The 24125-nt window shown below is 44.5% G+C and overlaps 1 protein-coding gene across 1 annotated transcript in view; it reads left to right on the top strand.

Moving 5' to 3' along the window:
• The first annotated feature begins 3572 nt into the window (after positions 1 to 3572).
• Positions 3573 to 24125, top strand: part of Pinx1 (PIN2 (TERF1) interacting telomerase inhibitor 1) — a 61740-nt gene continuing 41187 nt past the window's right edge. Inside the window, exons 1-6 of the mRNA XM_057786881.1 lie at positions 3573 to 3709; positions 6784 to 6893; positions 8329 to 8421; positions 10720 to 10798; positions 13661 to 13753; positions 19763 to 19839. Of these exons, the coding sequence (XP_057642864.1) occupies positions 3691 to 3709; positions 6784 to 6893; positions 8329 to 8421; positions 10720 to 10798; positions 13661 to 13753; positions 19763 to 19839 (471 nt within the window). The 5' untranslated portion in view covers positions 3573 to 3690. The remainder of the gene's footprint in view (positions 3710 to 6783; positions 6894 to 8328; positions 8422 to 10719; positions 10799 to 13660; positions 13754 to 19762; positions 19840 to 24125) is intronic.

The following is a 24125-nucleotide window of genomic DNA, read 5'->3' as shown; positions in this document are numbered from 1 at the left end:
AGGGAAGGAGGAGAGATGTGGAACTGCATCCAAGGGCTGCAATAGTTCGTAAAGCATGTGCAGCAAACAGGAGGTGGCACCAGGAATTATGGACATAATTCTTTACTTTCAAGGGAGACAGGGAGAGGGTCAAAAAGAGTACTTTGATCAGATGGATCCAGGATGCTGAGAGATACACGAGTCTCAACAGTTGGTCCACGTCCTTGATACCCTGTTTTCCCAGGTCTCCACAACTTTTTACAAATTAACCTTTATTTATACTATTTTTAATTATGTATATGTTTGAGTAGGTGCTTACAGAAGTCAGAGAGGTCTTTGGATTCTCTGGAGCTGGAGAAACAGGCAATTGTGAGCTGCTTTACATTAGTCCTGGGAATTGAACATGGGTTCTCTACAAGAGCAAGAGTTGTTCTTAACTACTGAGCCAGCTCCAGCCCTATCCCTTTATCTTTCTATGTTCCCCTTCTCACACACCCCATCGGTCTTTTCCAGGAGAAACGCCGTAAGAGGAAGCCTGCCTTTTCTTTTAAATCTCCCACCCATCTCCAGTCTTCTCTTCTAAGAACATATGACCCTGGTCCAGGAGCTGATGACCAGATTGTTTCAAGGTTCAAGTCAGCATTTTAGAAATGATTCAGTTGCCAATAACATAATATCAGTCCTTTGAAAGAGCCAATTTGAGGACATGTGTACCAGGAAAATCATAAGAATTCCCTCTGATACACTCATCCCTAAATGGCTTTCCTAAAATTCTTCTGAACGATGGCAATTTTTGGCTTACAGAGTTTTCAGCTGTTTAAAGGGGGGTTGGGTTACATAGGAAGCTAGCACTGGTGTTCTTAAACTAAAATTCCTCCTATAAGTGTGGATGTATTCACCTTCCTAAATATTTGCATCCCAGGAATGATAAGAGACCCTTTCCTGGGTTGTTGCTCTTTGGAAATATGGGTCTGGAATGTAAAATTATTATTCTCTGTCAGTGTGTAATTTTGCCTGCCTTAGTCCATTTGAGCTGCTGTAACAAAACACTGAAACTGGCTCAGAGATAACAGAAATGCATCCTTCAAAGTTCTGGAGGCTGAGTCCAGGGTCTGGTGGTTGCCAAATCTGGCTTTTGTGAGGGTTGCTTCCTGATTCCCAGATGCTGTGTCACTGCTTTCTCAGAGTCTGTGAGAGAGGAGGAAACCTGAATTCTCTCTCCTAAAGGCACCGGTCCCAAGGCTCCCTCTTTGTGATCATATTAACCCCCCAGAGTCCCCGCCTACTCACGCCATCTCCTTGGGGATGAAGGTTTCAGCATATGTGTTAATCTCATGATAGCACACGTCTGTTCTTCTCTTTGACGCGTAAGAGAAAAATAAGCTTCCTTGTCCCTGGCAGCTGAGGCTGTGGGAGGGACTGCTGCCGGCAATCCCTGCAGCTACCGGGTGAGCTGTTGTCGTCTGCCACCCCATCCCTAGCAGGTTTCAGAGCTTTGTCAGCCCCTGGCCATTTTATGTAACGACGAGGCAAGTATAAGCATACTTTTCTGATGGCAAAAAGGGGAGAAATTGAGCCGTTCCTTTTTTCCTGCCCTCCTCCCTTCATCCATCTTTCTTTTTCTGTTTTTGAAGTGTGCCATCTTTACTTTTTACCTCTGGGGTTTTGAAAAATCACCTTGATTCAGGCGTTCCACCCAGCAAGGTCTTTCTTCCTGGGAACAGCACACTAAGGCTGGTTATAGGAAAGGATTTAGCAATCCCTTGCTGGGTCAAGTTCAGGCTACATATGGATGAGCTCCGATCCCCACAACCGACATTAATAATGAAGGAGGAGTGACTGTGTGAGGCACAGATAAAGCATGTCAACATGCTCTGTTCCCGGAGAGTCAACCAGGATAGCAGAGGCCAGGCCTTTCACTCTTACAGCTACAGAACATGTTTACACAATGCATGCTGAACTTCACACAGATAATCTCAGGATCTTTTCTGCTTGCCCCTTATTTCCACGATGATTAATCTATTGGTTTACTTTTTTTTTTTTTTAATCACCAAGACTAGTTTTTGCTCTGGGCAAAATCATGATAGAAGCAAGTTCCCCACAGTGTCCGAATCAACTTGCTTAAGACTCCAGACCTGCACTGATTACACGCTTTATTTTCTATCCTCTCCAAACTTGTCCATCAGGTTCTTCATAATCAGGGGTAAACGGACAATAGAAGTTTATGGTGCCCCTCAAAGATGTTTTCAAACAAAGAACAAAGGTTTTCAAAGGTAGCAGATGCTGTGATCCAAGACCACTCACTGGGAATGCCACGCACTGGCCAATCCTCCTTGTCCTGTAGAAATCCTCCAGAGAGGAGTGAGAGGCCATACAACAAAGCCTGTCTCCTTACTGTGCGTGAGGAAATGGTCCTGTGTGCCCTCCTGTTTGGAAGCCCTCCATTTGTCTGGTCTTGGGTTTGGTGATCCTGACTGGAAACCCTGGCACTGGGAAAGGAAGGATTTTGGACACAGCTCGGGTGTTCTAAAGAGGTGGCTTGGTCAGACTCAGCCTCACAGTCACACGCCACATCGACTGCCTCTTCTTTCTTGTTTATAACCCATGGTCAAGCATATGGTCCTTCTTGGCTGAGTGTCATCGACCTCCTCATCTCACAGATAAGCAGAAGTGGGCAAAGCCATGTCCAGTTCTCAGGTCCGTCGACTCCCAATTCTGAGCTCTTGCCCCACCGCAGCTACTAAACAACACCACTCCATTTCCCCAGCCCACTGCGTCCTAGAAGGGCTGCACTCACTGCAATGGGGTCTACATGGGACCTTGTTGGGTCTGATGAAAAGTGGACGTGACCTTCCCAAGAAGAGGAAATGCGAAAAAAGGGCCCCTGGGAGGGACAGGGCCCTGGCCAGTGCTGAAGGCAAGGCTATAACAAGAATGTGAGAAAAACTAAGGTCTAGATTGGAAGCTGAAGTCTTGACAAAGAAAGGGACTCTGAAGGTCTCCCTATAGGGGAAAAACAGATAAACAGCTTGGAGGGGTAGCTGAGGTCATACGTTTGGAGGAGAAAGGAACGCAAGGGGACAGGTACAGAGTATGACAGGATGCATTCAGCAAATGCCAGGTGTGGCCCATTGAGCAGCGGAGCTGGAAAGGCCTTTGGGATTTAAGTCTTTCACAGCGAAGACCATGGAAGGGTTACCATTACTCCATCGTTGAGCACAAAAAAGACATGGTGTTTTGTTTGCCTTTGCCAGCGAGATGTCTGTTTCTGCCTTCGCTCCCTCCCTCCTCTCTTGGCATTCCCAATGGGCAGGGGTAGAGTGTGAGGAACATAGGCCACCCTCCACAGTGCCAATACCTTCCTCTTCAGCCGCTTCTCCAGCTCTTTAAAGGTCCCCATGGTAGAACTTCCGAACAGCTCTAAGGTTGCTTGCACACCCACTTTCAGAGTTAAACTGTGACGTGCTTGGGTCTCACGAGGTCTGGCCAAGCCCTGGAACGAATCCGCTTCTCTCAATCCTGCAAGGCGGCCCAGCCCCTCAGCTTCACGTGGTTGTAGCGAGTCGCGTACAACTGACGTCAGTAGTACGCGCCCCAGTGCAGCCTTCTACCCGGCGTGCGCGCCCAGGAGTCTTCTGTCTCATTCTCTCTTCAGACTCCTCATAACCTCTGGGCTCCCGACCGGAGGCAGCGCTCGGCCAACTTGCGACAATGTCGATGCTGGCGGAGCGTGAGTGTCGGCCGAGCTGGGTAACCGAGTGATGGGTTGACGGGCACGGGCCACTAGGGTGACCGGGGCCCCGGGGAGTCCCAGCTCCGGGTGGGGACCGCAGTGACTGCCGGGCCCGCGCGGGACAGATGTCCCCGAGACTCTCTTCCTGGTACTAAAGGCTCGGGTCGCACGTTCACGTGTGCGTTTGGAGATTCAGGACACTAAGTTTCGGACTGTCCCATGCGCTGGCCATCGTGGTCACCTGGGAGGATTCTTTCACTTCTCCGGGCTCAAGTGACCTGGGGTTCCGAAAAGACGGGTTCCGTAGCATCGCTTTAGGCGCTGAAATTAAACTGTCCAAGATGTGTTGGTCCCAGAGAAGAAAAGTAGGATTACAAGTGTCAGGCACTAAAATTAGCCCGTGGCGGGAGTGCAGGCTGGTGAACGGTTTTGAGCGAGACCGAGAGGGTATCCGCGGTTAGAGGCGACGTTGCCTCTCTGTCTTTGACACTTAGCATCACTCTGAAGTACACTAATTCTCCTCCTCGGAGGCTACTTTCACTTTGAAATGATACGTGTAGCTATGGATTCTTGCCACCAGAAGGCAGTCGAGTGATGGTCGCTTTTGACTTTGCCTGGAAGTTGTGTAGCTATCAAGGAACGTAAACAGATATTTTCTTTTTTTAAAAAATGTCATTATGGCACTTTAGAACAAAACATGTTTTAGTGATTCTTCTTCCCCATCTCCCACTACCCTACTGCCGCCTCTGATCCCCTACTGCCACTCCTGGCCCCCTCTGTAGTTTACCCCTATCATGTAGCATACTGCACATCCTGCAGGCAGCCCAGTAGTTTGACTGGAGTGTCTTTTCTAGGTAGGTCAATGAATGCCACCCTCTTCCAGGCAGTTCATCTGGTCTTTACTTCCATGAAATTGGGCTAGTTTCTGCCTCAGCCAAGGCTTACAAATCTTAAGCGAGGTGACTACATCAATACAGTTGGGAGTATCGGCAGTGGGACACAGGGAAGGACAACTGACCTGGCAGCCAGTTCCTTAGGTAGCATAGCAATGCATCTTGTGTAAGTATGTAACAGGGATGCATTTCTGATGGGAAGGGAAGGCACCTTACAAGCCTTGGTCAGTGACCCCTGGCAGGCATTCTCCAGACATGGATCCGACACAGACATGCAGAACACCAGCTAATATGGCTGGTTTTACTGTGTTCATTCACGAGATGGTGTTGTGCTGAGTATATACTAGATTTTTTTTTTTAACTAAGTGGAACAAGTTTTTGGATCACCTTTTTTCCCCAAGGCATAATACTGCAAATTGTCTTGTGGTGTTTGTTTGTTTGTTTGTTTGTTTGTTTGTTTTCCTGCCTGCATGCTTGGGAACAGTTTCTTGTTTGCTGGGGTATGTATAGGTAAGGATCCCTATTGGTTTTACACGCAACACATTGAGCCCTTTCGCTAGAGGTCATGTCATTTTCAGTTGGGTTATGAGGCTGTTGATGATGATGGGCTTGCATGCATGCAGTAGGTGAGCAGGAATGACGTTCAACCTCCAGATTCCTTACTTGGCCACAGGTGACTTTGGGGGTTCAGATTCTTGTTCTGTTGACCTGGTGGGTTCTTTTTCTGTTGTAGTTTTTCCTCAAAATTGGCACAGTGAAGCCAGATGTGGTGGCTCCTGCTTGTGATTCCCCAGCATTTGTGGAGCTAAGACTAGAGGATTGCCACCAGAGCTAGGCTGTCTCAGACAAACAAACAATACAACTGTAATGATGAACTTGAGTTCTTTTTTTTTTTTTTAAGATTTATTTATTATGTATACCGCGTTCTGCCTGCATGTATGCCAGCAGGCCAGAAGAGGGCACCAGATCTCATTGTAGACTGTTGTGAGCCACCATGTGGTGCCTAGGAATTTAACTTGGGACCCTGGAAGAGCAGCCAGGGCTCTTAACCTTTGAGCCATCTCTCCAGCCTGAACTTGAGTTCTTAGTGGTCAGTTATTGATTTATATTCATTTCAGAGAAAAGTTTCCATGACACCCAAAGCAGTTCCCTTATTTCAGCTATTCTTTCTTTCCTTTCTTTTTTCCTTTTTCTTTCTTCTTTTCCTTTTTCTCCTTCTTTCTCATTAATTTATATATTCACACATTTCTAATCAGCTATAGGCAAAGTGCTTTATTTTCCTCTGCAGTGAAGCACAAGGATGAATAACTGAATATGACATGGAAGGGATAGAGAGTAACAGGACACATGAAAGATGGAAATAAATACCACAGTGCAACAGAATGTGAAGTCACAGATTATTCTGGAGGCTCAGTGGTATTTAATAAGAAGGGAGGTATCATATTATCTGTTAATCATGATACACTATTAACTCTCCCTAAGGTCATAATGACTTGTGTATTGTGGATTAAGAATATAAATTGATCTGGCATGGGAGGTAGAGGCAGGTGGATCAGGAGTTCAAAGTCATCCTTAGTTACATAGCAAATTTAAGGTTAGCCTGGGCACTACATGAATCTCCATCTCCAGCCCCAAATAAATTTTGAAATCTACAGGACCTTGGTTTGTATAAAAGGTTTGGGTTTTACTTGGGGACATTAGGCAGATATTGTTCTCCTAGACTCGGGCTTTCTCATCTGGAAGGTAGGAAGGTAAGGAGATCTCCCTTCATTGAGGTAACGTGGAAAGAGTGTCTGCTGTATGTGTGGCATTTCGCCTGTAACCTGAGGCTGTGAGCGTCGGGGTGACTGCACCTGCTGCTGTGGCCACTGCAGCTGCCAGTGAGGATGAAGGCAGTGACAAGAGGGCCTTTGGTTGCTGCCAGTGACTGGAAGTGGAGGCTAAAATAGTAGTCTGTCAGGTATTTAGTTCGCATTCTCTTGGAGGGAATGTTTTACTTTGAATTTTACAAGGTCAGTTTATATACCAGGAATGTATAGTTACAGGGAAAGCCAGGGGGAAGATTCTCTTAGCCCCTTGGACCCTGAACATGTCCTGTTAGCACGCAAGCATGTGCTGATTTGCGTGTGCTCTTCCCGGTAAAGACGGAGTGCTGATGAAATGCCTTTTCAATTGCAGGTCGGCGGAAGCAGAAATGGACTGTGGATCCCAGAAACACTGCATGGAGTAACGATGATTCCAAGTTTGGCCAGAGGATGCTTGAGAAGATGGGGTGGTCTAAAGGAAAGGTATTACTTCGGAAGTCTAAAGTATCCATGCCATGCCAGGAGGCAGCGAATCAGAAGATAGCCTTCTTAGAGTCTGGGAGAACTTTGTGCTTTAAACTAGTAATTGATTTTGGAGAACTAAATTGTGACCAGGTGGTAAAATTAGACTGGAACTGAATGCCAGGTCTTCTGGTTACTGCTGGAGCCTTCTTAGATATCTTTTAATTCATTACACATGGAATCATGCTTAGGTTTCAGTTTTGTGTTTCCAGGAATGGTACTTAATTTTCCTTCATAGTAGATACTTGCTTTCTCAAATCCCTTATATCCCACTTACTCCTGACTGCAATGGAGCTTCGAATGTGAAACTGCATTCTGCTTCTGTCAGAGTTGGCAGATCCAGTGGGCATGCGGTATCCTTAAACTGCCTCACCCTTAGCAGTGCTCCGCATGGTGGCTGCTTTGTTGAACTTTGCCGTGGTAGCATCACTTCCCTTTCTCTCACCTTGTGCATCACCTCAGCAACCTCTGCATCATGGCCAACTTCTTTCTCTAGACTTCTGAGCTGAGGAGCCACTTGCATACTCCACTCAGGCAATCTCATTAATTACCGTGCATTGAATTATGCCTCCTGGCTGTGATGCTTGAGGGACCATCTCAAGATGATTTTTTATTATAAACCTCTTGTCCTCTCAAGTCTTGTCCTTCCCAGGTTTTCCTGATTTTTAAAAATGGTGCCAACTACCCAAGCATCCAAACAATACCACCTCCCATTTCCCTTCTTTCCTTCTCTGTCCATTTCTCCATATAACAACCAGAAGGGCCTTGAAACTGAACTTTAGATCATGTTGCTCCCTTGCTGAAGATATTTCCAAGGATTAAAATCTGCATCTCCGCTCCAACTTTCAAGGTCCTATGATGTTCAATCTCTGTTTTCTATTCCTTTCCCATTCACCTAGCTGAAGCCTCCCTGGAGGACTTTCTCATCTACAGTCTCTGCACTTGACATACAACCTTCAGAGTGAGAGCTAAGTGAGACCAGGAACCTGGAATGCTCCACCACCTTCTTAATTGATGTCATGTTGTAGCGTTAACTCACAGAATGCCATGTGCTCCATGTGCTTCCTAACGCTATGACTGTTTTATACAGTTCTTCCTGTTGTGATGACCCCAATCATAAGATTCTTTCATTGCTACTTCATAATTGTAATTTTGCTACTGTTATAAATAGCTGACCCCTGTGACAGGGCCGTTTGACCCACGAAGGGGTTGCAACCAGAGATTGAGAACCATTGTTCTGGGTTGTCTCTTGAATAGATAGATAGGAAAGAAAGAAAGAAAGAAAGAAAGAAAGAAAGAAAGAAAGAAAGAAAGAAAGAAAGAAAGAAAGAAAGAGGCAATTTCTCTTTGTAGCTGATAGGGTTATATTTGATTTCTTTCTTTTTAATCTCCACAGGGTTTGGGGGCTCAGGAGCAAGGAGCCACAGAACATATTAAAGTTAAAGTTAAGAACAATAACCTGGGACTCGGAGCTACCAACAATAACGAAGTGAGCAACTTCTGTGTGTTTTCTTTGCAGAGTTGACTTGTGTCAACATAAGCATTGAAATTCGTGCAAGTAGATGGAATGGCTTTTATCAAGACTATGGTACATGCTTTGGGTGAAGAAAGATGTAAGAGCACTTGACTTAGCTTGTCCTCATCCTGTGGCATGCATCCACTGCCTTGCCTGTCCTCCTGAAGCCTTTACTTAATGGCCTAGAAAGGCTCTCCTGTTTTATGGCTGAATTTTGTAAAAAGTCTTTTCAAAAAAATACTCATTTCAGAACAGAACCAAATTTTATTTACTTCTACCCTAATATTAGTGTAATACTACCCTAATATTGTCTTCTTAATGCAGGTGGGTTTGAGAGTGGGAAGCGATGTAGGAAAGCTGTCTTGTCTCTGTTATGTTCCCCTTAGTCTCATGGCCTCTTGAACACAGACTCTGTGCTTGAAAGTCAGCGGCTGCCAGACTCATCATGTTTAGTACTGACAGCTCCTTTGCATTCAGAGTCAGGCTGGGAGCTTTGTCCTAAACTCCTGTAGCTAACAGAATCCAGTGAAAAAAAAGAAAGAAAAGAAAAGGAACTGGGAGGATGACTTTATGTAAACTGAATTGCTTAGAGTAGTTTAGTATTTCTGACTAGAACAGCTAAGATTTTTCTGAAGTAACAGCTAAAATTTTAGCCACTAAAGAAAGGGTTTCTATAAGGTTAACTGTAAGTGCCGATTTGAGAAACACAAACATGCTATACTTATGTTCTTAGGAGAAGCATTGTGTTCTATAAACCTATTTGTACACCTTAACTTTTAAGCTTTCTTAATAAGAAATGCTTATGTAAAATTATATGGGCAAATTCTGATCAAAAACCCTGTTGCCCACAGGTTCATATTGTTTAGAGATCATTATTAGCGAACCCTTTACAAGTGGGAACTTGTTGATTCAGAGACTTAGGGCGTCCTTCCACAGAGTTATGCCAAGTTGCTGCTGGCGCAAGTAGTCAGAATTGAGCAGAATGGTCCAAGTTGTGTTGCACATAGAGGAGGCCATGCTCTCGCTGCCCTTGTCTTTATCATGTCCATGGTATGTGTCACGCCCCCACCCGAATTTATTTATTTTCTTTTATGTATATGGGTATTTTTTCTGTGCATATGTGTTTGTACCACATGCTTGCAGTACCCATGGATGTCAGAAGAAGGCGTGGGTTCATCTGGAACTGGAGTTAAAGACAGACGTGAGCCACCATGTGGGTGCTAGAAATTGAATCTGTGTCCTCTGCAAGAGCAGTCAGTGCTCTTAACTGCCGGGTCATGTCTCCAGTCCCCAATAGTCTCTCTGTGTGAGAAGTTACTAATTTTATATTGCTTCAGTGTAATTTTTAGCAAACAAACTGCCCGTTGATTTGTTTTGCTCCAATTTAACTGAGGATGAGCCATATACCTTTGGAATACAGGTTTGAGCTTCCAAGCAGGTTCCTCTAAATATATATTGTCGACTTTGTGTTGCTGGGGACCAAACCTGGGACTTCTACACATGCTAGGCAAGGACTCCACTACTGAGCTTTGACCTAGATTCTCCAGCTTTTATTCGGCTCTGCTTACACCTTATTTCAAGTTTATAGCTTTTATATGGATCTGCTTAAATCTTATTTCAAGTTTATACTATTTCTTGAATCCAGTTAAATTTATTAAATAATATTGCTTGATGTTGGTTGTAGGTGTCACGGTAGAGAGAGAAGCTCACCAAGATGCTAAGCCTTAATTTTCCAAAAGAGCAGAGTTACAGCCTTCTTGGAAAAATTGATACCCAACTAGCTCACTCCACTTACTTTATTCAAACATATATATATGTGTGTGTGTGTGTGTGTATACACACACACACACACACACACACACAAGGTTAAATTGGAGCTGGGAAGGTTCTAACTATCAAAGTTATCTTGCTCTTGCTGCTCATGAGGGCAGACGACCCACACAAATTGTGGTTAGCCATAATCAAAAGTAAGAACTCTACATTTGCCAGGAGTGTCTTCGGACCAAGGTTGCTGCAGGTGTATGTAGCACCGAGTGTCAATTCTCCAGAGAGACAACATTTCTTCAAAGTTTCAACAGTCTCAAAACAATTTCTCAGCCTCTGCTGACTAACCCAAACAACTTTGCTGAAAAAGCCAGACACAAAGGCTTTACTATAGACTTCACTGCAAAATAATACAATCTCATATTAATGGCCAGATTTCTGTTATATCTCTGTGTCAGCAGCATAGTAAGCTTTAGGCTTGCTGCTCATACTTTTTGGTGTTTCCAGGACAACTGGATTGCTCACCAGGATGACTTCAACCAGCTTTTGGCAGCACTCAACACTTGCCACAGTCAGGAAACAGCAGGTAAGGACACTAGTACTGCTTCTCCCCCATCAGAATCACTTTCGCTGTAGACCTTTCTGATCCGAGAGCTGGGTGATGGAAGCGTTACCAGGACTCAGTTCTGTTTATATCCTAACGTATCACTGAATGAGCTGTCCTCATCCCAGCTATGGGCATGTTACTGGCATCTGGTGATGCAGAACTGTGACTACACGTCCTGCAGCATGGACAGCTGTGCCCCACAGCAAAGAATGCCTAGTTTTCTGGGAGGAAACAGCAGGGTCTGAACAGCCAAGGAAGGGCAGATGAATGCTTGTAGATACTGGTAGTGCTGGTAGACTAACCCTGGGAGTCGTGATGAAGGGGTTCACTTTATAATTCTTCAACTGTATAGGGTTTTTTTGTTTTGTTTTGTTTTGTTTTTTTGAAACAGGATTTCTTTATATAACAGCCCTAGCTGTCCTTGAACTAGCTCTTGTAGACCAGGCTGGCTTTGAACTCACAGAGATCAGCCTGCTTCTGCCTCCTGAGTGCTGGGATTAAAGGTGTGCACCACCACCCTGGCTAACTGTACAGGTTTTTAATTATATCTGTATGCTATGCACATATTATGATAAAAGAATTGTGAACATTACTTGTCTTTCTGGCAGACTTAAAATACAGCATATATAATTAACGCTACATAAAGACTGAAATGAAAGTTAGCTATAAAGTGGCAGATTGGTCACCAGAGAGTTCACCTTAGTGAGTATCTGGTGATCTAAGGGTCATGACTATGGCATCACTTTACCACCAGTGCCCGCATGGACCTTTGAACCTGGGATCCTTTTCTCAGAGATGCCCACACCCTTGTTCTTAACCAGAGAAAACTATTTTGCATTAGGTTTGGCGTTGTTACTCTTAGTGCTTGGTGCCTCAGAGAGTGCTTGTGATTTTCAGGCCACAGAATTCCAGAATTGATCTGCTCCAAGACCTCACAGAGATCTTGGATGGGCTGCATGGATAGAGGTTCTGTTTCCTGTAGTCTGATGGTGTCATGATCACCATTTCCTAGGTGAGAGGTACTGTTTTAGTAGTACTGGGACCCTGTCTCACTCAGGACAGGCCTCCTTTGTCCCTCACTGATGGCCAAAGCTGAGCAGCGTCACTGCAACAACACCCCCACCCCCTGGACCGTTTAAGCGTTTAAGGCAGTGTGCTTTCCGAAAGTCCCAGAGGACTGAGAATTTTTTTCAGGAAGGCTGTGACTGACTTCACAAATGACACTTGCCTTCTTCATCCTCCTCCAGGATTAATCTCCCTGGGCTTCCTTTTCCTTGGTGCCCACAGCTGGGAGTATTTTAAGTGATGTCAAAACTGCTGCTGCTCACCTGTAGATAACTCCAGTCCAGACCACTAGAGGGGGCCAGTAGCTGCTTGTCTGTGGCTCCACTGCCATCCAGAACTGAAAGGCGCTTTCAGAAGATTCCTTTTGGGGAAGGCCTCTTCCCAGGACAGACCTGGGGAGCTAACAGGTTATTTTCCTACTGTGCCATCTTTTTTGAATGTGATGTCTTCATCCACATGAATTTTTACCACAGCCACACATTGCTTGCATCCAATGGTAGATGGCATAAGAACCTAGTATTCTTTTCTGTTGTTAAGATTCCTTGGTAACTTCAAACTGTTTGTCTTCGAGCTAAGCAGACTGTGTTGTCCTGTTGTAGAACATAAAAATCAAAATGTTCTTTTAAATTTCATTTTTAAAAGTTACCTTGTTTTACACATTTGTGTGTAGTGGGTGTTTATAATCCCAGCGCTTGGGAGGAAGAGTAGAAGGATCAGAAGTTCAGTGTTAACCTCATGTGAATTGCCAGCCCACGTTACACGAACAGAAAAGAGAGCAGGCGCTGGGAAGATTGTTGTTCATAAAGCACCTGTTGCACAAGAGTGGAGTCCTGAGTTCAGATCCCCAGCAACCTCGCCAAAAAGACCAGTGTGTAACTGTATCCCCAGTACTGGGAGAATGTAGACGAGAGAACCTCTGGTGCTCACTGGCCAGCCACCCTTGCCAGTCACTGAGTTCTAGGTTCAGTGATAGACCCTGTCTCAAAAAATGAAGTATATCAAGATGCAGAAAGAACACCTAGCATTGTTCTCTGGCCTCCACATGCGTGTGCACAGTTACACATGCAGACATTCACATGAATAAGTACCCATATACATATACGGGTGCATGTACACATGGGAGACTGTACACTTAGGCATGTCCTGACAGGTCTACATTAGCATTTTGATGGCACTTTCTCATAGAAACTGCATATTGCCCTTCTGATATTTCGCCACTCATTATTTTAAGTATTTTGGGAGGGAAACTGTCGTGCTGAGCACGGTGGTGTAGGGTGTGCCCTCCCAGTAACCCGTGCTGAACACTGTCTGAAAGCTGACACCTGTCTTCTCAGTTCACAGCCGGCTCTGCTTCACATTCTGTTGAAATTCCTAGGAGCTCCTGGGGGAGAGCATGGCTCAGTAGTCATGTTGGAATCAACCTACCACTCTTTACTGCAGATGAGTAAATGATATTCCAGTATCAGGCTGTGTCAGTGTGAGCTCAGCCATATTGAAAGGCTTTGGGGTGACCTTGGTGGTGTACTGCTATGGATAAGTGCCGTGAATAGTCATGTGTAAATTTTGGTATGAAGACATACTTCATTTCTCTTCTTTAAGGGTTTTATAGACTAGAGAGAGCCTTGCCTGATCTTTACTTTAAAAACCAATCTCAATCCTTTGATAACGGTTTGGTAATAAATGATGGCACGCCCATAAAATTATATGTAAGAACTTGTCAGCCTTTCATGCAGAGAATGAGTTACATGGTGGTTAATGTTTTTCTTCTTTTTACAGATTCCTCAGACAACAAGGAAAAGAAATCTTTTAGCCTTGAAGAAAAATCTAAAACCTCCAAAAACCGGGTTCATTATATGAAATTCACCAAAGGTAAGAGCAGGCATCCACCTGGTGAAGTGTGTATGTTGGCACTGGGTTTCCTGGGGCATTGTGACTCCCGCCAGTGCTGCAGCATGGGCTGCTTGTTTGAAGTCCTGAATGGGGCAGTCTGGTCTGCCTGGTGGGTTGATCTGCGCCAGCTCTGGGTGGCAGGGGCTCAGTGCCCATGCTGACTTGCCAGGCATCTTCCTAAAGTGCAAACTGGGCTGCGGTGGTACCAAGAGGAGCCCAGGGGAGGCTTCTGACTGGGCAGGTCCTGTGTGGGCTGTGATGAAAGTCTGTCTGTTTAGAGAAAATGGGAATTCTGTGTAGCTAAATCAAAAATAATTTAAATTTTCTGTTCTTTAATTTTACAGCTTTTATACTTTCTTTCAGTTCTTAGTAGTTGTGGTGGATAGTTCCTGTTTTGACAGTTTGGCTCATTAATTATATCAAAATCTTCACTGTAGTGACTCATAGTCGTAAGGTGACTCTTGGAATCATCTACACAAGTTCTCCATCTCATGGATTATCTCTATAGGCATCCCATGGCCAGGGTGGTGTTGAGGAATAGGGCAGTTGGAACTGCCTTGCCTTGCTCATCACACCCTACCTTGCCTTGCTCATCACACCTTCCCCATGGAGCTCATTGTGAGTACAACTATTCTCTGTAGCCATTAGGTGGCAGTCATGTACAGATGAGAAGCCTTTACCTTGCTCTAAACAAATCCCAGATTTTCTGCATATGGTCACAACTATCTATTACATGCGGTACGTTATGGATGTTAGGTGTGATGGTTACTGTTCTGTGACATCCCGTCACTATTTGATTGCTCTTTGGCTTATTGGATGTCTCTTTCTGCCTCTGTGCCAGGAAAGGCACATCTCTTTACCTCGGTCTTGGCATTTGGGGGATTACTTAACTCCCATAACCTGCCTGAGTAGCAGTGGGAGACAAGAGTCTGACTGGACACTGTTGATAGCTGTCCTTTAGGGCCAGGGCCCCAACAAGTAGAACTGTGCTTGGAAGACGTGAAAGGTACGGCAGAGCCTGGGGTTCAGGAGCAGAGTGCTAAGCTCTGTGGGAAGAGAACTGGAGTCTCCTTTCTTCTCCACTTGTGGTTTTAATTAAACTCCTTTGTGCTATCCCTTTCTTTTTGACAGGCAAATACTCTTGTTGGAAGCCTCTGAGGCGTCTAACCAGGGCTTATCTCCATGCCATAACCTGCTGTACGACAGAAAATTGCTTTACTGTCCCCGTAGTCCTTTGGGACTTTTTTCGTTAGATGCTACAGGAAGACTAGAGACATTGCAGAGGGCTGTTGCAGATTTGGACGGTATACAGCCTTTTCTTTTCCCTCCAAATTAATGTAGTCGTCTGATTGTCCTTCAGTCCCTGACTGCATGCCTGCCTTCATCCGAAGCATTTGCTGAAGTTAGGAGAAACCTCTCTAAGGTGCTCTACTCTGTTGGATTCTAGCTGTGTCTACCTGTTTTCTATTTCTAGTTCAGCTACTCCCTTGTTGGTGACCCTGTCACCTCTTGATGCATTATACCTTCATTTCTCTCTCACAGGAAGGTTTGTACATTTAACAGCCTTGCTGGTGAAGAAAGGAGGCCTTGGTGTGCAGAGAAGACATCTGGAGATGTATTGTGCTAGAAGGAGAGGAGGTGTCAGGAAATAGAGGACCCAAAGGCTGGGAATAAGAAAGAAAGAGGAAAAGGAGTGAAAATCCAGGCAGGACAGGAAACAGCAGATCCCACCATCTGCACTGTCCAGTGGAAGGTGGTGTTCTTTCATTTCCTAAAAGCTGTTTCTTTTCACTTGGTCTTGTCTGGGTGTGAATGATAACCATAAACTGTCTTAAAGGAGCCTGTCTGGGTCAAAGGAAGCTGGCTTCTGGCTGCTGCTCTCCCAGACACATCCCCAACTATTTCCCTTCCTTCAAATTCTGTTTCCTCTTCTGTAACATGAGGAGATATTTGCAAGCTGCCATGAAGCCCAGCTAGACTCTGGTCTGTGGTTTGTGAGACATGACCCTCTGTATGGAACTCACGCTTTTCCAACCTTGTGGAAAGAGGACCTTAATGTTAACAATAAAAGTTTCTAGTTCCCTTTGTTAGTAAGAATGAGTCACGTGGTAAGTCCCTATGTGTTCCAGAAAACTAAAATGTATCAAGGTGGCACTCTGTATAGCCTGCACATGACCTTCACAGAGCAAGGGCTGGCCATTGTGGTGTACGCCTTTAGTCCCAGCACTGGGGAGGCAGAGGCATCCAAGGCCAGCCTAGTGGTCTATACAGCGAGTTTCAGGATAGCCAGGGCAACATAGTAACATAGTGAGACCCTGTCTCAAAGAAACTGCAAAATACCTGGCCAGAGCAAATGGTACTGTAGTATATGCTACTGCCTAAATTCTGCCTATATCATTTTAGTCCTGATGCATAGTTACTTCTTTGTGTAGCTTCTACTTGATGGCTTTTGTTTGAAATAATTAATTATGTAATTTTAAGTTACTGTCAACCATATTTGTTTAAAATCTAGCTCCTTCCACAGTAAGACTATGGTTGTAAGGGGCATTGCTTTTTTATTTAATTTAGTCTTACTGACTGAGTTATGTAAATAAAATGTGAAATAACTGAAGCTACCCAGATAAACCTGTTTTGTTTTGTTTTTTTATTCATTTTACATTCCAACCACAGTTCCCCCTCCCACCCCTCTTCCTGTCCCTCCTCGCCTCATCCTTAGCCCACCCCCCATCCACCCCTCACAAAGGGTAAGACCTCCCTTGAGGAGTCAACAAAACCTGTCACAGTAAGTTGAGGCAGGACCAAGCCCTTCCAAGACTAAGGGAGGCATCCCATCATAGGGAATTGGCTCCAAAAAGCTAGCTTGTGCACCAGGGATAGATCTTGTTCCCACTGCCAGGGGCACCTCAAATAGACCAAGCTACATGGCTGTTTCCCACATGCAGAGGGCCTAGTTTGGTCCCATGCAGGCTCGGATTCCCAGAGCTTGGCCTGGGGCTTGGCTGTGGATCTCTGAATCTGGTTCCATCAGTTTCTAGATGAAGGCTCTATGATGACAGGGTAGTCACCTATCTGATTACAGGGGAAGGCCATTCAAGCACCTTCTCCACTATTGCTAGGGGTCTTAGCTGGGGTCATCCTTGGGGAGTGCTGGTAATTCCCTAGCACCAGGTTTCTCCCTAACCCCACAGTGACTCCCTCTATCAAGGTATCTCTTTCATTGCTCTCCCACTCTGTCCCTCCTCCAACTCGACCATCCTGTTCCCTCATGTTCTCCTCCCCCATCCCCTCCCTCTGCCACCTCCCTTCACCCCCAGTTTACCCAGGAGATCTTTTTTTTTAAAAAAAAATTTGCAAATATATTTACTAAGACAGCATTTCTTTAGAGTTGGGCTGCAGCTATAGTTCATTGATTTTATATCTATGTGTTATAGTCTATTTGCTTTCCAGATGTCAGACTGGAGGATGGAGTTGGCCTTTGTCAACTCTGGGAGTTACACTTCTTCTCTCAGTGACTACTGTGATTATCTGGAAAACCTGATGGGAAACCTGTGATTCCTCTGTGAAACCCTACACGCAGCCCTGCATGGACTTCCTTATGTCTGTTTGACTCCTGGAAACCTTTCTTCCTGGTTCTCGAGATGCAGTTATGGCTGAGCTAAAACAGTCACAGCTAGACAGATAACATGTTTTCTGCCTTGTTCAATTTTTCTGTTTGTCATCTTGTCAAAGATATATTTGTCCACAGCTTTCGTTCTGATTTTACCATACTTCTGAAGTTACTATCTTTTAAAGTTAATTTTTACTATTTGTATTTTATCCATAATTTCATAATGTATGTAAATGATTCAACCAGGACCATTGTTAACTCTTAATTTCTGGATCCCATTGTCTTTTTAGCCCAGTTACAGGTTTCTTCTTTAATGGACTCTGACTCTCATTTCTCCTCTGTTTTCCAGATTAAATCCAGAGCAAGTCCTGTACAGCCCTGGTTTCTACATTTACTTCAGCGAACTTTGCTAGAGGATAGAAATTTCTGGTCCAAGAACCCACACCAGAACTCTAGAAACCCTAGCACCTCTATTGAACACTTCTACTGGCTTGGCAGCTTCCCTTTGAATCTGAGATTTGATTTGAATCTTGGTGTGTTTGTTTTTTCACATACTAGTTGTGAACTGTGGCCCTGTGTTCTCTCCTTTGACCTTTTACATTTAATGAAATTTTTTTTATTAAAAATTTCCGCCTCCTCCCTGCCTCCTTTTTCCCTTCCCCTCCCCCCTCCCCCCACTCCCCACTCCCCTCCCCCTCCCTCTCCAGTCCAAAGAGCAGTCAGGGTTCCCTGCCCTGTGGGAAGTCCAAGGCCCTCCCCCCTCCATCCAAATCTAGGAAGGTGAGCATCCAAACAAAAGAGGCATGAATTGTTTCTTTTAGGATGCCACCTCTTTTTAGGGGCTGGGTTAAGGGGAATTGGTCAGTGGTTTGAAGGTTCTTGCTTGCTTTGGAATTAGGGTTTCTTTCATTGTATGGCACACTGACTTAGAATGTTTGACCCTCTTGTCTCTGCTTCCCGCGTCCTTGGATGACAGTGTGCACCATCATGCTTGGCTTCTTGGTTTCTAAATCAAGTTAAACTGACCCATTTTTCTGGGCTACACTTTCACCGTGAATGTGCTTTGCAAGTAGGAGATGGATTGCGCTGGTGACGGCTAAGGATAGGTGTCTGCCTCCCAAGAAGCCACCCACTTCTCACTGCTGCAGCTGCAGGTTGGCTGTGCTCCCTCTCTGGTTTATTGCCTGTGCCACAGTTTGTGATAAGCATCACTCTATTCTCAGGTGGATTCTCCTTGGCCTTTTTGAATGGGGTTCTGATGGGAGGAGAGCAACATTGGGAACCTTCCCATGCCTCAGGAACAGGTCATGCCAACTGCACCATCTATTCCGGTACCACTGCCTCTGAAACTGGTTCTGGCACCTGGTTTTGCATCAAATTGAAGGGTGTTTTGTTTTTTCAATTTCATGGAGTCACTGAGCAGTGTCGTATTTGAATGCCCCAGTGCTAATCGGTGAACCAGAACCTTCTAGGTCATGACATTACTTTGTCAAGTCAGTTTGCTGCAAAAAACCAAGAGCAAGGAACTGGTGACTGGAACTTGGCTTCCAGCTAGAAACCCGGATTCCTGTATGTGACCTGACCTCTCTTTCCAAGCTTAGCAGGCTTCACAGGGAGGGTTGAGTTTTCAGATGCACTTTCCTTGAAGTTGATAGATGGGAATAGATTTGGCTGACTGCTCATAGGCTCCTGTTTAAAATTCCAAAGGGAATTTTAAATTAGTGGTTTGTGGGTTTGGAGTTGAGTTAGTTTCGTTTTTAAAACAGGAATCATAGATTCTTTGGATCCTGCTCTTACCAGAGCCATTTATTTCCTGTTGTCATCATGTAGCTCTGTTTAACTGGTAGAGCTATTACAAGTAAGAACATTTTAAAAGAAAAATTGAGCTTTGATATTCTTTATTCTTTTAAATTTTTCCTTAGTTATTATTGAGCTCCTGTGACAAAAAGCAGTAAATGCGAGTGTTTAAAGGGCTTGAGGTATGAGCCTGTCAGAATGTTCAGTTCCGCATTTTGTAACCATCAGTAAATCGCCGTTTCTCTTTGAAGGAAATGGGATTATTTTGCAGAGAATGAACCCAGCACCCATAACGCCCACCTTAATGGCACAGCAAGCACGAGGGTCACTTCTGAGTGGAGCTTTCTGTGCAGTCCATGTGCCAGGTTGTTTGCAGTCAGGAGGGGACTGGGCAGTTCTGGTCTTACAGCGGTCACTGAAGTTTTGATCGTAGTCTGTGTGGTGCTCAGCGTTGGAATGTGAGAGGGTCGGAGTCGGCAGCTGACCCTGTGCTACCAGCTGCTTTCTTCCAGGAATGACATATTTCTACTTGTGCTTCTCATTTCGAAATGAATGGTCTTACTAGAAAGCTCTCTTGTTTCTAGGGAAGGATCTGTCCTCTCGGAGCGAAACAGACCTGGACTGCATTTTTGGGAAAAGGAAGAACAAGAAAACTGCTCAGGTACCCAGCCATGGGTTGTAGTGCTGTTTGCATGCTCTCGGTCTGTCTCTCCCCAGTATCACAGACAACTACAAGACAACTACATGCCCCCACTCCCACCCTTAGCCCCAGATCCTGGGGTGGGATGAGCAGTGGGTACACCTTCCTTTGTACATTATGGCTTGTTTCAAAACTGGGGAGTACAAATGAACCTATAATTCATAACCCTAATCATTCCATTGACCTATGTATTGCACAAAACATTTGCACTATTTCCAAATGTAAGTGACAGCCCTGTATGCCATTCTGATGTGTGAACACTAGAGATTTTAGCTGAATTTCTGGAGATAATGAAAATTTGTTTTATCTAACAAAATCTGGACTATATAGTTAACTCAGTGAGTCTGGCGTGCCATGCTTATGTTCTTTTATTGGTTCCTGGGCAAGGTCTGTGGTGACCATAGAACAGAAAGACAGCTTTTATTTATCTCTAGCATTTTTTCAGACCAGCGGGTGTCTTTTTTTCCCTGGGTAGCAGTTATTTGTTACTCGGTATTATGTTTAGAAACTTGAGAATTACCTATGATGAGAGACTTTGTTAAGCAATTCCTAGGTTTCCCAGTCCCTCTCTGCCCAGCTCTTAGAGCAGGGTGAGCATGGAGGAAGCTGTTTTCCAGGACTCCCGTGGCTGCTGAGTTACGTGGAAGGTGGCTGTCCTTGGTGGTGATGTGTTCTGACAGTGGAAGAAAAGAGTTAATTTTTTTTTTTTAGATCAGAGGAAACGACACAATAGATGAAGTAGCATTAGGATCCCCAGAGCCCACATAAAAAGCCAGGTGGGTATGGTAGCCCACCTGTAATTACAGCTAGTGGGTAACATCAGGGTGGGGAAGGTAAACATGCCACAGGAAATCTCTGAGCTGTGCTGGATGGTCAGGCTGCCTGAGATAGCAAACTGAATGAGAGACTCTGCCTCAGAATATAAGGTGGAGAGCAATAGAGGAAGACACCCAAAGTCAGCCTCAGACTTCCATCCCTCTATACACATGGTTGCACAGACAGACAGGCAGACATGCATATGCACACCACACACACCGTTCATATGAGAAAGAATTTCTTTTAGTCTCTAGCTGATCCAGGTGAGGACTGCAGTGTGATAAGGAATGTGGCTTAAGAACACCAGGGCAGCCCTGAAAACACAGCTGTACCAAGAGAGCAGCTCCACTGTCACCATGTGGCTGGGCGTCACAGACCTCCAGGTGCCACACAGCCACTAGTGGAGCTTACTGGTCTGTAGATTCTGAAATCTGCCGTCTCGTCCATGTCCACACCGAGGAGATAGACCCATGTGTGCAGCCGCATGCGTGCAGAAAACAGTCTATCTAACTGTGCTTAGGACAGCAAGCCAAAGTTTCCCTGTGCAGAGTCCTTTTGTCTTGGATATTGTTGGGTTTGCCTTTGAGTTCTGGGTGGTACAGCTGCACCGTCCTCAAAAAGTATTGCTAAGAAACCTTACCATGTTACTTGCAACAGTCTACACAGCCAAGGGCAAAGGCCTTTGATCAGATTGGTTTGAAAATACTTGTCTTGGCTCCTCTTCTCACTTGGATTATTGTGTTTTCCTCCCTTGACCCTCATAGCAACACTGGCTTGAATTTGTGTTTTGACAAACATTGTGCCTAATGATTTCATTGTATCTAATGAAGAAATCTGTCTACTATATTGTACATGTGGACTTTTTCATCTGTCAAATACATGTAGGCAGGACAGTGAACAACTTAAAAGACAAAAGACTTGTTTTGTATCCAGTTCTGGGTTCCCAGAAGGAGCTCCAATCAGTATGGCATATGGTAGGGGATAGAAATTTTATTGTACTTCCTCTTAAAAATCGGGCTTTAGTTGTTAAATAATTTTTAAATGATGCCTTACATAAATTTGTGGCTGGTATTAGAAATATCTTTTCCTTTAGGAGGTATTCATCAGCCTGCTTTCTACCATTTACTGGTGTCCATAGCAGATTCCTGGAAGGGAATTAGTGAATGAATATTTGCTTGTGCTACTTTATGTTTTAAAAGATCAGTACAATTTGTCAAAGATCAGCTTTAAGGCTGTCCCTGTTTCTTGTTGCTGTGGAAGTTAAAGCGTCTGTTACTATCAGGCCTCTGTTCTAACTTTTCTGCTGACTTTGCTGGTGCTCAGCATTTCTCTTTTTTTTTTTTTTTTTTTTTTTTTATTTTTCGAGACAGGGTTTCTCCGTAGCTTTTGGTTCCTGTCCTGGAACTAGCTCTTGTAGACCAGGCTGGCCTTGAACTCACAGAGATCCGCCTGTCTCTGCCTCCCGAGTGCTGGGATTAAAGGCGTGTGCACAGCATTTCTTCCAGCTGCAGAGGCTATTGGGAGGAGCACAGTTCCTGGCTGTGTCTGGCTATTCAGAAGAACTTGCTTAATGAGTGAAGGAACATCACACACTGCCAGTTACTTAAGAGAAATGGTAGTAAAATACAGTATGCTGGGATGCACTGGATGGATGGCTACACCGGTCTGGTTTTCAAGTTCTTTCTTTCCCCAGCTTGGTGCTGTATTAGTTGGTAAACAGTGAAGGTGAAACAGAGTGCTACCTAAATTGGATCTATCTGCTTCCTCCATGGAAACAAAGAAATGGCCCGATATACTGAATTGAAATTACTTGGGCTTTAGGAGAAGCTTGTTACCAATAGGAATTATGTGTATATTCTCAATATGGGGTGGGGAGGTGTTGGAGGGTATTTTTCTGTGTGTGTGTCCATCCCACAGTTTGCAGATTGAAGTGGAGACATTAAAAAACAAATCCCATTAGTTCCTATCTGGTTGAACTTCCTGATACTCCCTAGTTTGTTCCCCCTCTCATTTTTCCCTCCCCCACCTTCTCAGTTTCCTTCCTCCATCCAGCTTACTTCCTGATTCAGCCTTATCACTAGAGAAAATACTCCGAACCCGTATCAAGGGTTGGAAATGTGTTGCTAACAGTCTCACTTTGTTTCTTTAAACAGGCCTCTGGCATGGGTTCTTGGCAAGTAATTATCCATGTCTTCACCATATGACCTGACTGAATTAGAACCCCGCCTTTCTTGTGTACACTTACAATACCTAGTTAGTGATGACTTTCTTTGCACAACTTCTATGAGGTCTGTTCACTTATTTCATGTTGCACATGCACTTTGCTGAGTCTTGCTCATCATTAGATCTGAAAACTGCTTCCAAGCAGACCCCTGTTCTGTTGTTTGATTGGATTCATGAGGCATTTTAGACCATTCTTTTTCTTTTTGGGTTGGATGCAGTACCTTAAATCTCTTATGTGAAAAATGATTACAAAAATAAAAATTCTTCAGAATGTTAAAATAGTTCTTACTTAAAATGTCTTTGGCTTGGAGGCTTGTTTGTCTGTTCGTTCTGGATTCCATGCTAATAATCTGTAGTAGTGAACTAAGTTGATTTTGGTAAATAATTTAAAGGGTGTGACTGTCCCTTTCTGTAGCATCCTGTGCCCACTTTGGTCATGCCCACCATGTCCTCACTGCAGAGATGGGCACCAGAGAGGCATGCACTCCTGATCAATTAGAACAAATCTGGCCTAAGTCCATAAGCATGCAGTATAATACATGAGTTCTACAATTGGTTCATCTCCTCAGTAATGATTTCCATAATGTTTGTAACCATTTGGCCTCTAATAACAGTATCCAGATTCAGATAGTCTAAGTTGGGACATGTGGTCAAACTTTTTTACCTTTTTAAGGTAAATTAATGAGATGTGTATAGTCTCATTAGAGGGTAGGCCATATAACCTGACCCCAGATTAACCGCAGCTGAGACGTGTAGCGTGGCATCTGCCTGAATGTGGCCAGGTGCTTCTGTGGGAGGGTTGTGCCTTTTGCTTGTTTGTTGCCTACAGACTAGTTTGTTACCTTCAGGCCTGGGTGCCGTGATTTAGAGGAGTGGTCAGAGACATAGTCATGACAAAGGTTTCTGGGATGTGTGTTGTGCACTGGAACAAGTAGCAGAAGTGGTTGTGGTTCACAGGTGAGCACAGAAGGGAGTTTGTGCGGATGATTAGGAGTCTGGAGATGATGGGGAATCTGTGGGGACAGTTGCTCAGGGATTGAAGCAACCCAGAGTGACCACTGGCTAGCAGCTAAGAATATAGCGTGGTCTGTTTCCCACAGGAGTATTGTACAGGTAAGAGTGACCAAAAGGCCTGTGAGCCCTCATCCCCTAAGCTTTGATTCTGAAGGACAAGCACATGGAATCACCTGTGTGACTTAGTGCTGATA

Source organism: Chionomys nivalis, chromosome 12 (genome assembly GCF_950005125.1).
Source record: "Chionomys nivalis chromosome 12, mChiNiv1.1, whole genome shotgun sequence".
NCBI classification, from domain to species: domain Eukaryota; kingdom Metazoa; phylum Chordata; class Mammalia; order Rodentia; family Cricetidae; genus Chionomys; species Chionomys nivalis.
Note: the sequence above shows the minus strand (reverse complement) of the source record. Positions and strands in the feature narration are given on the sequence as shown.